Below are 14,656 nucleotides of genomic sequence, written 5' to 3'. Positions count from 1 at the left end.
AATATTTCTGAAGTGCATGTGCATTCCGTCCATATTGTACGGTGTATGCTGTAGATATGACAAGATATGTTATAGATGCTCATATGGTTTCAGTAAGGAGCTAGTTTGTCTTTGGCTGATTGTTCAGCTTGCTACCAGCAGCATGTGTTGTGGGTAGTACCTCCAGCAGCCTGAGCATCAAGCAGACACACATCTTGTTGTAAAGTGTGTAGTGTGCTTCGTGATTGCGTGTTCAGTAGTGAGTGTTTACGATGTTCTTGCTTTTATCGGCTTTCTTACTTAACGATATTGTTATGTTGCTAGGAAAGAAGTTAAGAAACGTATTGACAGAGGGCTTATTGGGCAGGGTGAAAAAAACTCGATTGTAATTTACCGATATTTAATAGTGATATACATATTTTCTGTGAATATATATATGTATATATATATTTTTTTCTTGTACATACATTTATATATCTTCAACATAAAACATTTTATTTAAAATTTCTCTTTGACATACAAAACATCTTTGAATGGACAAGTTGAATGAGAAAGGAGTATATACAAAAGGCTATGAGTGTATTTAAAATCGTAGGTGGGCGCTGATAGACAGACAGAGAAAGATAAAAGGTGGAAAATGAGTGGAAGGAGGCAACAGAAAGGAAGTATAGGTTTTGGGACCGAGTTGTGAAATTTATGTGTGGGTGCAAGATAGGTTTTACTTGTGGTTTGATCGTGCTGTGTGGTTGCGGCGATACCGCACTGCCGGGACAAGCTTCCCTCAACAAGACCGTCGTTGAGGCAGTTTAAGTGCTCCGCTATTTTTAAATGAGAATATCCTTCTTCGTTGCCTGTGTCGGCCCCTTTGGCTGCTAATTAGACTCGCTCGTCTCATTGACTGTGATCCTACCACACGTAGTGCATGCAATTGTGAAAACGTGGCGTAAATTTCTCCGACAATGGTGTTCTACATCTTACCCGAAGTTGTAAGAGATCAGCTGTCTTCGACCTTTGTCACAAATTTTGTACAGTTAACGATGGTGTACTACTGAATACTAATGGGAGTTCTAAGGGTTATTTGCACTGTGCGTCCAATTTCACTTTTCTTCAAAGGGCTGATGATGATTGTGTCCTAAACTGTCAAGAGACCAATGGCGGGCGCTAGAAGTAATATTATGAGGTCTCCAAGGCAAGGACAGTGTCCCTAGAGTCAACTAATGAATTTCTTTCTAAATATCAGATAAGAGGAACAAGGTGCAAGTTAAACCACGGTTCGTCAACGCTACTCTCCTAACAGTAAGTGAGCGGGCCGAGGTTAGAGGAAGTGGGTAGTGCTTGGAGTGGAGTGGAGGGGGGGGGGGGGGGACGAGGATGGGGCTGTAACTAGCAGAACGGAGATTCGTGATTGTCAGTCAAAACAATCTCGTGGACACAATGAAACATCTTGGAGAATTGGGTTTCCAGGATATGGTGACAATTATCTACAAACAGATGGTTGCAAATGTTGGGTAGTATCACGGACAGCATCTGCCACGTCCACGTGGTGGTAATAACCCAGTCACACAAGAGACTGTAGGAGTCAAGAGTCACTATAGAGACTGAATGTGTGAACTGCAGCCGAGCCTGGTCCTACCGTTAGAGGTTTAGCGAGTTCTGTAGCACTTGGTGAAGTAGAGCAGTGGGAACCATAACTATTCCTAAAAAACAACCTTGCTCCCAAGCAAAACACTAACAGTGGCTAATGATCCTAATACCTACGTTTAGTGTCATGACTGTGCCACCAGGTTACTGGATGTACTCAAAAACACTGATACACATACATTCAAAGGATCGTCAGGCGCTTTTCTTCTAGTGAAAGTGAAGATATTATGGATTTAGGTTTTGAGTCGGTCATCAATATATGTAATACGTACAAATATGGTTTATCCACGCAAGCCTCTACCCCGTCACGCCTAGAGGTTTATATGGTGTGGTAACCCTTCATCCCCAGTCCATGAAGAAGGTTTCGGTTTGTAACTGCAGGGACTGGGTAGAAGGATACGGGTGTCAAAAGACAACATTGCAACAATGAATTTATTATCAGAAACTGGTGAAGCAGGTGGGACTCGAGTGCTGAAGTGACCAACATAGGCCAAAACGTTCCTTGGAGAACGATCGAACACTTTTTAAAATGCTCTAGAATGTTTCAGAATGTTCTACAATGTTCCAGAACGCTCTAGTGTATTCCATATCCTGTTGCGGTGAGTATACATTTCATCTCAGAAGTGTTTATATAGATGATAGCGAGGCGCATGCACCAGTATGCTGTACAGTGCTAGAAATCTGCCCATAACCAAATGTGTCTAGCGACCAAGGAGAAGTGAGAATGGTAGAGAGCGAAATAAACTGGAGTGAAGGTAAATTGTTTTAGATAATGAGCACTGTATTAAACGTAAAAGAAGAGATCTTGCTAGTGGTGATTTGAAAAGAGTAAAACAGAAGGAGCAGTGAAGAAATGAAACAGATGAGGAGCCAGAAGCAAAAACAAATGACCACAAAAACCAAGTGGTGCAGGTCCTTTTCAGCTAATAATAAAAAAGGGAAAAATGGGAAAATCTGATGAAATGCTTCATGTGTCTAGGAGAGTTGTTGTGGTACATCAATACCATAGAATCTTCTTGGGTTCCTTGCTGCATAATTTCGCAGTGTCAGATCGACGTTTTGTATTTTCCACAGTTCGAGACTCTTCAAATATTCAAACGCGAGTTTTTCGAGTCCCTCTGAGAAGTGCGAGGCCTTAGAAAAGTGATGTCCGGGTTGACAGTAAGGTCCTCTTCACACAGGTTACTGCTCTACAGGCATTTCTGTCTATCGCGGAAAGAAATCAAGTCTTTTATTAATGCCCCCTGGTTACTCCACCTCTACTGCACAGTGCTAGAAATCTGACGATAGCCAAATGTTTCAAGCGATTTCGTGATGGACCTACTCTAGCATGTTGATGCGTCTGATTTTTCGTCCTTATCTTATAACCGTTATTGTCGACCACAGAAGTCTGAATATCTAATATTTCACATAGCTCAAGGAGAAGAACCTTTCCTACAGACGTAAAGCAATAATGAGACGTGTCTCAGCTTGTCCTGACAAGAAGCGGTATCGTACTGGAGGGGTAGACGTGGGGGGGGGGGGCGTAGTTTGGAAGAATGGGTGTGAGTGAAGCTGTCCTGTCCGATATGTACATGCGTATGAGCTGATGCCTTCCATGACATGAAACATTTACACATGTATAAGCTCGGCGTTATCACATTGGGGATGAGATACGTAATGAGTAGTATATGGCGTTAATTAGGGTCTGCTGATTAACTCTCGCTCAAGCGTAATCTTTGGCGTCTACGCAATCACAAACTGCTGGCAGCCGACAAGCTCTCGAAGGAGCCGCCCTCTCTCTCTCTCTCTCTCTCTCTCTCTCTCTCTCTCCCTAAAAGTGTCTCCTGTGGAGGGGGCACCGCCTATCGTTGACGTAAAAATGCCACTAAAGAAGCTCTGATGCAAGCCGCCCACTGCTGGCCAAAACAATGGTTGCCGATAAACACCCGTTTCAAAAATAGATTCAGTAACAAAACAGAAACAGCTCGAAGCGAATCTGGCACAATTTTTCATCTAGTAGCCAGCTAATATATATATATATTTTTACTCTACAAAAGCTTCTCTTGTCTCGTTCCACATATGGTATCTTTGAAATAGCTTAACAAATGTTTCTGAAATACGTATATCGTGAGCAGTGGTGACAGAGTGAATCGCAGAGGTTTCCTAATCCGTTTATGCCGGTGTTCCTTGCGCAGTGAGGAGGAGCAAAATGTGCTGCGCTTTTACTTGGCTGTTTCGCTCACACTGCTTTCACTCTGCGTCTAAAACAGTGGTCCCTCTGTATTTGTATTTCACAGTTCCAAAATCGTATAGCGAGTGCTGACAAAGAGACGTCTTAGACGTACTGGTTCATAGGGAGTGGCTACACTATAAAAGCTGCACAGCGTGATACTAACTATGTCATCGTAAAATGCACAGGATTCTAGTAGAGCATCTGATTCTTCTTTGCTTCCCTTGCTAAGCGTCTACTTCTAAACGCACACTTATCTAAGACATCGATAATAAGTGTTCGAGACACGTGAGGAGTACAGAAACACTTTGCGTACTTTGTAACCACTTTTAATTTCTTTTTGTTAATTGTTCATTGACCAAGAAGTTCTCGAGGAAACAGTATTAGTACGCAGAGCTCGGAACTTCACAGTTGACGTGGCTGGCTTGTTCGTATTCTTTTGTGAGCATATCTAAAGCTCACTGTGCCAGGTGAGGTAAACTTAATGATATGGTATCAGACGTGTCGCAGTGGAGGAAAAAGTGGGTGTATTGGTCAGTTTCATTTTTTGCTTTTTAAATTTTGTTCTGGAAGCACACCCAGAGCTGCAGGCTTGCCCGAGTGTGCCCGAAGGAACAAAACTCTCTGGTGGATGGTCTATCCGCTCAGTAGATGAGGTCCTGGAGCATTTGCAGAAACAGTGCAGTCGTAGCAACAGCTCCGAATGAAGTAAGGGTTCCAAACTCTTCCGACGAGGATACCGAAATGCAAGCGAATAAAATTTTGTGCACCGATCTTACAAATAACATTTCCAGAGCTGATGCGAATGATGTCATAGATGTCACTGGCCTCCAAAACACAACGGCGATGACTGAGAGGATACGTGATTACCGCCTTCGAAACAGTAATTCTCATACCCTTTTGTGATGTTGGTACTTTTTGATCAAAACTCCAATCAGCATGACGGCTTGCAGCCTATCTCTGGGCCAGCATCTTCGCAAACAAATGTGAGGCCAGGTTGGACATTTGGATGTTAGAGGCTGTTGGAAAATCGCTATATAGCAAAATTCTATTAGAACACGGTGATTCAGTGTCAAGGTGTATTAGTGAACTCTATAAATCTTTCCGCCAAACAGTTCTCTTTGTCGTCTTTACACGGTTAGTCACTACGACTCATCAAATGAGATAAAATCTCTAGTCGACTTTAGCGTGAGCTTAGTTGTTGGAATTCCATCATTCTTATATGCTCGCTAAGAGTTTAGGACACTGCCACAAATTTAGTCCTGGATTCAGGCAATGTTTGCCTATCTTATAGGTGTCACTGTCCGAGAGTACACTATTACAGGTGTCCAATGTTCAGAAAATAGTTTGTAACATTAGACATGTCTGCGTATCATTTCCAGATACCGATGTCGTATAGAGAACGGAAGAAAAATTTTGTAACGTAGAATTTCATCCGACATATGTGTGATTCTTGACGCTGCTGCGGTGAGTTATACATTCATTTTATAACAGATTTTTACTGTCAGGAGTCGTAGGGGAGACTGGGAACGTTGATCTGCTACAGGAAAGACTGTGCTGCATCGATAGAGATACTAAAGCACCGACATACAGACTGGCGAACGTTGACTCAGCTTGTAGGTTGAGGAGTCTAGTGGTGAAACAATCTTCCAGGTGCTGCAATGATGCTTCTTGGCTATCGTTCTGTGGATGTTAGGATAGCCCCTTATAAAGATATCAATAAATATGAGTGGCAGCTGAGACTTCACCGTAAGTATTCATGAAGAAAAAGTGAAGGCGTTGTGGTAGACCTGCTGAGAATGGTAACGTCGTGCATTTATCCAGTTGGGCAACGGTACTTCGAGGACAACAGGCAAAAATTTTACTTCTGTAGGCCCTTCGTTACTTTAACACCACGAGTTGACTAGAGCATACGTGTGGTCAGGTAATAAATACCCGTTCTCAATGAAATACCTTTGAAGCGAAACAATGCCTGAAGGTCCGTTGACAATTCCAACACGATGAAAGGTATGGTGTGATTCACAAGCAGAAGACAGCTCGGAGACAGTGCTGGAGACTCTCATAGGATTAGCTGTTCATCTGTCTGAGTCTGTTACTCACATCGTTAGTGGGAGTTGTACATCGTGTTCTCCACCATTTGATGTCTGAAGTCTGATGTAAAGGCGAATCACCAAGTACGTGTTGGAGGGCTTCTAGTTGTCGTCGTGAATGACACGGAGTCATTCGCTTGTTCATATTCCGAAGTGGTTTGAGCAGTGATCCCGTCACAAAGCAGGGCTGCCACCTGTCGGTGGGGCTGATAAACAGGTACGCTGTTGAAGATCGCTGACTGGAATCGCTTTTATGTCAAACACGCACGAAGAATCTGGAAACGACACGGGAGATCGTAACGGAGAAACTGGTGACAGCCGAGTACACCCGGGAGCACTCCAGGAACAGTGGTAGAGGGCGACGTCGGATGAGCTCTGCCTCGCGGCAGCGCGCAGGCCTTCTTCGCAGGTGGGTCCCCTCGCGGGGCTGGTGGTCCCCCCGCCTCGTCAGAACCACTCGCGGCGCGGTGGCCTCCGGGGCGAGGGGCTGAACCCTCAGGGCCGGAGGTCGCGGTCGAGCTCTGCGTAGACGGCGCTGGGTCCCTCGTTGCTGCAGACCGAGTCCTCGGGCGTGCGCGACACCTCCGTTTCGGTGGCGTCCTGGCGCCCCGGCATCCAGCGCGTCTGCCGCGAAGACGACGACGCCTGGCCGCCCGCCGCCCCCGAGGAGGCGTCGCCCGCCGCGGCCGCCTGCTGCTGCTGGCTCTGCTGGCGGTGGTGCAGCGCCTGCGCACACAGAGGCCGGTCCGCTCTCCCAGAGACAAGTCAGGAAAGGTCACACGTCTGCAGCGCGACGACTCTGCCCAGGGTAGCCGTGAGAAGGGGCGCGTACGTGTGTGGCCGCGCAAGGCCCCAAGCAAGGAGCGACACAAAAAATGGCTCTGAGCACTATGGGACTTAACATCTGAGGTCATCAGTCCCCTAGAATTTAGAACTACTTAAACCTAACTAACATAAGGACATCACACACATGCATGCCGGAGGCAGGATTCGAACCTGTGAAACGGAACTTGTTGTACTGTTCCAGTGTTTTATTAAATTGCTAACACGCAAAAACTATTAGCAAGAGCTTCTTCTCTTGCAGGTAATACCTCAGCTGGTGTCCAAAAGGAGAGAATGGACTAAACAGTGTTATTTAGTGAATTTTTGTTGTTGTGTACCACGTTTCCCATTTTACGTTCCTTTGTGCGACCTGGACGGTATAAGTGAGTGAGTGTGTGAACTAGCAGAAAGCTTTAGGCACAGATTGTAACACTGCATGAATGGTCGTTCTGGGGTAGGGTAGTACCAACCCCCAAAGAGTTAACAAGTTTAGCAGAGACCAAGTTTGCAGGTCAGGGCAAAGATGACACGTGCGCCAATTGGCTCTGTCAGGTTGGGGCGCCACCCCCACCACGTTTGTAAGCGGAATGGTTGGGCGAATTCAGTTGGAGGAGCACTTGTTCCTGGGTCGTGGTGCTGGACAGACATGGAGACGCAGCTTTCGTTTTAGTAATGTTAATCTAGGTATTAGATTGTCTGAAATCTGCTCTGTAATGAACTCCAGATGTTGAAATCAGGTGCGAAATTACCACTGAACCCCATAAGGGAATTGGGTTTCTTAATTTACTCGAATTTCAGTAGACCTTGCGTTCGTGCCTTGTTCAGGCAACGCACCATGTGCCTTAAGCTCACGGTCAAGTTATTGCCTTGTGCTTAACGGAAATTCACTCATTCAATGTATTTTAATCTGCTCTTCCATTTACAATAATATTTTGGAGATTTTTATTTATTTTCCATATGTTTTCTTTGTGAACTTGCTTTCGCTCCACGTGGTCGGCTGGAGCAACCGCCGCATTGATAAATTGTAGTTCCGGTCTGAAAATATATTGTACACGATGAATGATCATACGATAGTGAGCGAGTGTAAAATAGGGAAGGAAGAATCGTGTGTGCCCATATTTTTCTGGGTTTCTGTTGGCTACTGAAACTTGGCCATGTGGGTTGAACAACATTGAAGTGATGTTCCTTGTGCACCCCCATAATGATCTGATTTGTTGGTGATGTTGTGTGTTAAGTAAAATACTCATGTCACTAGGAATAGTATCGGATTTTAATGCCCACTGATTTGATAAAGATTAGCGAAATACTCTTCCACCCTGACCTAGCTGTGCTTGTATTGTCTTTGCGGAACTTGTTCTGAGTAATCTATAGCAACTGAATGTAATAACCGAGGGTTTAGGTATAATTGTGCGTTTGTGTAAAATTAAATTGAAGCCAGGTCTGCGCTCCTCTGTCCCATTCCATAATTACGTGGCAAAACTGAACCATGTTAGCTAGAGACCGGTTTTGATGATGTAAATTGCAAGAGAAACACGACTAGTTGTTAAAGTACCATCGGTACTGAATAAATATCAATTAATCTCTACCCTCGACTGATTATTTACCCCGTCCATCATAAAGAACAGGTGGCAGTCAGTGCCACAGTCGAATTCTGGGTCATGAAAGCAAATAAAAGCTATATACTGCCTATTAAGCCCTGTATTGGTGCCTTCTGTAGTGGTTTAAAAAAATGCGTTATCCGTTGCGTTCAAATTTTTACCGGTTCGTTAAAACTTTCCGCTAGAAATTATTAATACCCAGCAATAACTTGCAGGGGCCAGTAATTTCGTGGAGCTCACGGATTTAAGAAACCATTTACTACAGACGGTAGTTTGCAGGAGCGGTAGGACAGGTCAAAGCGACGGTAATCTACCTACATAGGTAGACTTTTACCACTTCCAGTGCTGGAAGATTACGTTGCACCTGCGACCGTAGCGGCCGCGCGTTCCAGACTGAAGCGCCTACAACCGCGCGGCCACACCGGCCGGCCAAGGAGCGTCACAGTGAAAATTAATAATTCATGCAAAACAATATTTGTAAGGCGTTTTTCACAGTTATAAAACAGGGTTATGCAAAAGTACCAGAAGACTTCGAACAGGACAAGTTCCTGGCATCCAGCCCGTAATAAGATAGAGTTAAGAATCACTTAATTAATATACACTGGCGTGCAAAACTTAACGACGAATGCAACTCTCACATGATGTGTCACAGCCAAGTGGGGAACACACAAGCTCTGACTGAGACTGCTGCCCCCTCACTTCTTCGCCGTAATTCTAACAAAGTCTTAATTTTAAAGTTATAAAGAAGCCCAGGTCTCGTGGTTAGTGGGGTGCAAGCGCGGGGGAAGGACAATTACGCAATAAAATAGGCCCATCTACAAATTTACTGTTTTGCGTAGCTTCTGACACTTTCTCAAACACAATAAGGTCCTCGACACCCTGAGCTCGGTACTGTGCCTTTTCAAAGTTGGTTACTGAACATTTTATTGTAACGAACAGAAATAAAGTTGTCCCATCATCATTATACATCTACGTACATAGTACGCAAGGCACCATACGGTATGCGGCAGAGGGTATTGTATTGTATTTTATGTTAACCGGGGACCTAGAAACGACGGAGAGGCTCCATCCTCGCCGCAGCCACAGTGGTCCACAGCCCCACGACGACTACCGCAGTCCACTTCACCCTTCCGCCGCCCCAAACCGAACCCAGGGTTATTGTGTGGTTCGGCCACCGGTGACCCCCCAGGGAACGTCTCACACCAGACGAGTGTAACCTCTATGTTTACGTCGTAATGGTGGTGTACGCTTACGTGGAGAACTTGTTTGCGCATCAATCGCCGACGTCATGTAACTGAGGCGGAATGTGGGGAACCAGCCCGCAGTCGCCGAGGCAGATGGAAAACCGCCTAAAAACCAGCCACAGACGGGCCGTTTCACCGGACCTCGACACAAATTCGCCGGGCGGATTCGTGCCGGGGATCAGGCGCTCCTTCCCGCCCGGAAAGCTGTGCGTTACGCCGCACGGCCAACCGGGCGGGCTGGCAGAGGGTACCCTGTACTACTACTAATCCTATCCTTTTCTGTTCCACTTGCAGAAGGAACGAGGGAAAAACGACTGTCTATAAGCCTCCATATGAGCCATAATTTCTCATATCTTATCTCCATGGTCCTTACGCTACATGTACTAGGTCTACAGCTTTGCTTCCGACGTTTTGCGGTAGGCGCCGTTAGTGGAAAGCAGTGGCGCAAGTCTTAGGTCGTATGTGTCATACAGTAAGCTTAGGTATCTGAGAACATAACACCATCAAAATATTAGTTGATTTTTGATTGCATCTTAAAGTTATTCTCGGCTGAATATGTCAATTTACGAGCCCAATTCTCGTCATCTGTGGGAGGTTTCAATTTTCTGCCTTGATCTGAAGAAATCTGCGGCTGAGGCTCATAAAAACCTGGGTAAGACCTATGATGAGACGCCTGTTAGTGACAGAACTTTGCAGAAAATGGTTTCCATGCTTCAAGAACGCTGATTTTGACGTTGAAGACCAGCACGGTTGTGAAAGAGAGAAAGCTTTCGAAGCCACTGCAACCGACGGGAAAAATCACAGGAGATCATTATCGAAAGTAATTCATGTGATTGATCCGATCACTGAAAGACAAACTGCCCCAATACACCGATAGACGTGAAAATATGATTTTACAACAAGACAGTGCACGACCCCAAGTCGGAAATCGCTTCAAAACATACTTGGAAACGATGAGATGGGAAGTTCTACCCCACCTTCTGTGTTCTCCAGGTATTCCTCCCTCTAACTGCCACCTTTCTCGATCTATGGCACACGAACTAGTTGACTAGTACTTCAGGTCATATGAACAAGTGCAAAATTGGATCGATTCATGGCTCCTCTCAAAAGATGCCCACTTTATACACTGCGGTATTCGTATGCTGCCCTAAAGCTAGGAGAAAGCCGTGGTCTGCGACGGCCAATAATTTGAATCGTAAATTTTTGTACGTTTTTCACAATGATGTTTCAAACTGCGAGAAAAAACGGCAGAAGCAAAGTGTAGACCTAATAGGTTGGCGGCTGTAGGCTCGTTGTGCACTCAGTTGCAAATGCCGGTTATCTAAAGTTTGTCAACAGTGTTCCTTCAAAAGAACGTCTCCTTCCCTCCGGGGATTCCCATTTCTGTTCAGGAAGCGTCTCACTACCGATAACAAATGTAGCAGCCCGTCTTCAAACTGTTCGATGTCTTCCTTCAATCCGACATGGTGCAGATCCCAAAAACTCGAGCATCAATCGACAGTAGGTCGCACTAGCGTCTTACATGCGGTCTCCGCAACATGGAACTTTCCTAGAATTCTCCCAATAAACCGAAGTCGACCACTCGCCTTTCCTACCATAATCTTCAAATGCTCGTTCCATTTCATATCGCTTTGCAACGTTATACCCAGATTTTTAAACGACTTCAGTGTGCCAAGCAGGACTCCGGTAATGCTGTTTCGGAACAATATAGTTTTCTTTTTCCTACTCATCCGCATTAACTTACGTTAAACTATGTTAACAGCCATCTGTCATTGATAACACAAACTATAAAGTCTGTCTAAGTTACCTTGATCATCCTACAGTTATTCATCTTCAACACATTGCTGTAGGCCATCAGCAAACAACCGCAGGTTGATGACAAGTCCACGAGATCATTTATGTATACAGAAAGTAACAGCGGTCCTATCACACTTCCCTGGAGCGCATCAACTGTTAATCCCACAGATTTTAGCTTATCATCAGGATTGGTGCCTCAAATCTTGTCTACCGGCGAATGAATGGTTTCGAACTAGCACGACGAAGTGACTTCGATACGTTACAGGTAAATGTCTCACATACACGTGACACCACACACTTTCTGCTCTTTTTTAGTACGCTACAGTGCCAGGTTCCTGAAACTGGTTTTGCCAATGCCTCGGCCACTATTCTATGCGTGTACACTCTGTCCTTTATCGACACCGAGCGGTCACACTAGACATATTTTTCCATCAAGTAGAGAAAGCTCTTATTCTTCCAGTTGCCATTTTTACAGTCTTGTCCAGATCTCACACCAACAATTTTTGAATATTTTTACTGTTTCATAGATCAGGAAACTTTATCTTAAAGTCATCTTGTCACTCTAATCTAGATGAAGTGGTAATGTACAGCTTTTCGCCAACAGACTTATTTAAATTACAGACTTATTTAAATTACGAACTTATTCTTTTGGAATTTCTTTAATTTCGTGCAGGCGCTTCGGTATTGTGACTTGCTGTTTCAATCGGAAGGTCACTCCTGACGTTTGTGAACATATATACAGTTACTATGACGAACATTCACCATGCCACAAAGGAAATTTGCGACGAATGATCGTTTCCGTTTATCGCGTTACGCACAAAAGGTTTGTCAGCCAAGGAAGTTGATCCATGTTATTACCGGAGTCAAAGCGACATCTCCGGGACACGTAATCCGTTGCAGCCGACAGTTAGTGTTGAGAACTTACACAACACGGACCGTCCATGTTCGACAAGTGACAGAATGACCGATATCTACGATTTTCCAGAGGAACAGTCGACTGAGTGCTGCGGAAGTGAATTTGTCGTTCGAAGAAGCTACAGGACGGTACGTGTCTTATCAAATTGTTAGACGATTGCACCACGTGAATCTCCATTCCCGACGACCACGGTGAGCACCTCATCGTACATCACAACACCATGGACTCCGTTACAGATGGACAAGAAATCATACAGAATGAACGCTCTAGGACCGGCGTCGGGCGTCCTTTACGAATGAAACTCGGATCTGTTTGAACCATGATTATCGCATCCAACGTGTTTGGAAACCATCACGTAAAATCTAACGCCTCCGTCACTGCTCCCACATGTGCTGTTGGAGTGATGCTCTCGAATGGCGTTACATGGGGCTACCGAACACCTCTCGTGGCTGTTGAGAGCAATCTCAGTGTCCTATGGTACAGGGATGAGATTCTGCAACTAATCAACCAATAGTGGAATAGTATCGTCAAAATATTGGTGACAATTTCACCTTCACGTATGATAACTTGCGTGCTCATGGAGCTGTTCTCGCGAATATGTGCCTTCAGCACGCCAGGACTACCAAACTGGATTGGACTGCCGTTACCCGGACATGAACCCAGTCTAACATGTGTGGAATCGATTGAAGCGATTTTTTTATGTGGACAACGACCGCATAATCTGTGTGGCTTATGCAGAACCGCTATTGAAGTGTGGGCAGTTTGGGGCAAGGTCGGCTTGATGATCTCATGGCTGGTACGCTACGACCAATTCAAGCCTGAATCTGAGCAAAGGAACGTTCCGCCAAGTACTGAGAAAAAGCCCCATGGGGAACAGACGGTTTTGTCGTTAAACAAATATTTGCTATTTTGGTTTGGTGACCTGGACACACTGGCAGTGAATATATACACACGTCTGAGAGTCAGTTTTTATTTGATCTGCCATGAATTTCGAAATAAAAGAGTGATGCAAAACTTGATGTGTGTAGAATCCAAGCGCAGATTCGAACTGTAGAAAAGATCACGATCCACCGCTAAACAAAGGTTTGGAATACTACCGTAAAATTTAGTCTACGATACTAGAGGTCTCATTCACCTAGGCCTTCATGAATTTATCCAATTAGAGTCCATATACTGGACGGCGTTTACTACTGGCGTCCTTTGTGCCCTTTCCCAGTCATGTAAACATACTGGTGCCGCAGCGGCACACCAAAATCAGTCCAGTATCAACAACAGCTTCATTCAGTTCGTGTACATCACTGCGGTTAATAGCACCTAGAGGCACACAACACTTTGATATGATCAGGATAGTGGTTTTACTTTCAGCACGTGATACACAGCAAGATGTTGGCGATCGGTTACATGTCACCCAAAGTGGTGTTGTTCGGAGAAAATACAGAGAGACACGGGAAATATGAACGATAGACCTCGCAGTGGGTCATCCTCGTATGACAACACCAATGCAATATCGTTTCCTTCAACTGTCGGCTCGCAGGCACCCAACATGAACTTCCAGAACTATCTCAAACAGGGATTCCTATCTCAGACCAATCAATGTGTAGAAAATTGCTTGAGGGTGGTTTTTATTCCAGAATGCCAATGAGAAGTATTGCACTGAAACAATGGAACCGATGCAGTCGTAGGACCTGGGCTTTTGCAACCAACATTAGACCATTGCAGAATGGAGTAATGGCATGTTTGCTGACGAGACCAGGGTTGGTTTGCGACCAGACACTAGGCATGTTAGGGTTTGGAGAAACGCTAGATAACACCAGGAAAGCCGATACGTTCAGGAAGTCCATCCGTTTGAAGGTGGAAGTGCACTGTTCTGGGAGGAAATATTGATGGGATGGTGGGCCCCTCTAATTCCCATCTACGGAACTGAATAGTGCAAGATACCTCCAAAGTGTCCCACAAACGATTGTAAGGCCATACAGATGTGAAGTCGGCGATAACCTCGTCCACCGCACTCTAGCAGTGTCTCAGTATTTTCAAAGACGCAACATCAACAGAAACTATTGGCTAGCACAGTCCCCAGACATGAATGCAAATAAGCGTGTATGAGACGTGTTGAATGTGGTCTTAGGGCAGCGACCCAACCCACCTGACAATCTTCAGGATCTCACTGAGCTGCTATTGAGGAGTGGGACTTCATATTTCAAGATGAACATGATGGTCTCCTTCAGAAAGTGCCTCCCAATGTAGAAGAACTCATCCGTGTGCGGGGAGGACATACGCACTACTAAAGACTGACAATCATTATAATGAGCTAAATATATACGCTCAGAAGGGACCCTATTTGTATTCTAATGATTTTT

General features: G+C 44.9%; 1 protein-coding gene across 3 annotated transcripts in view; it reads right to left on the bottom strand.

Moving 5' to 3' along the window:
- Positions 1-368: 368 nt before the first annotated feature.
- LOC126335149 (probable G-protein coupled receptor 179) overlaps positions 369-14,656 on the bottom strand; it is a 1,457,037-nt gene continuing 1,442,749 nt past the window's right edge. For all 3 annotated transcript variants that reach the window (XM_049998117.1, XM_049998118.1, XM_049998119.1), the window contains exon 16: positions 369-6,648. In XM_049998117.1, coding sequence (XP_049854074.1) covers positions 6,418-6,648 — 231 coding nt within the window. In that variant the 3' untranslated portion in view covers positions 369-6,417. The remainder of the gene's footprint in view (positions 6,649-14,656) is intronic.

The sequence above is a fragment of the Schistocerca gregaria genome, chromosome 2 (assembly GCF_023897955.1).
Source record: "Schistocerca gregaria isolate iqSchGreg1 chromosome 2, iqSchGreg1.2, whole genome shotgun sequence".
NCBI lineage: Eukaryota > Metazoa > Arthropoda > Insecta > Orthoptera > Acrididae > Schistocerca > Schistocerca gregaria.
Note: the sequence above shows the minus strand (reverse complement) of the source record. Positions and strands in the feature narration are given on the sequence as shown.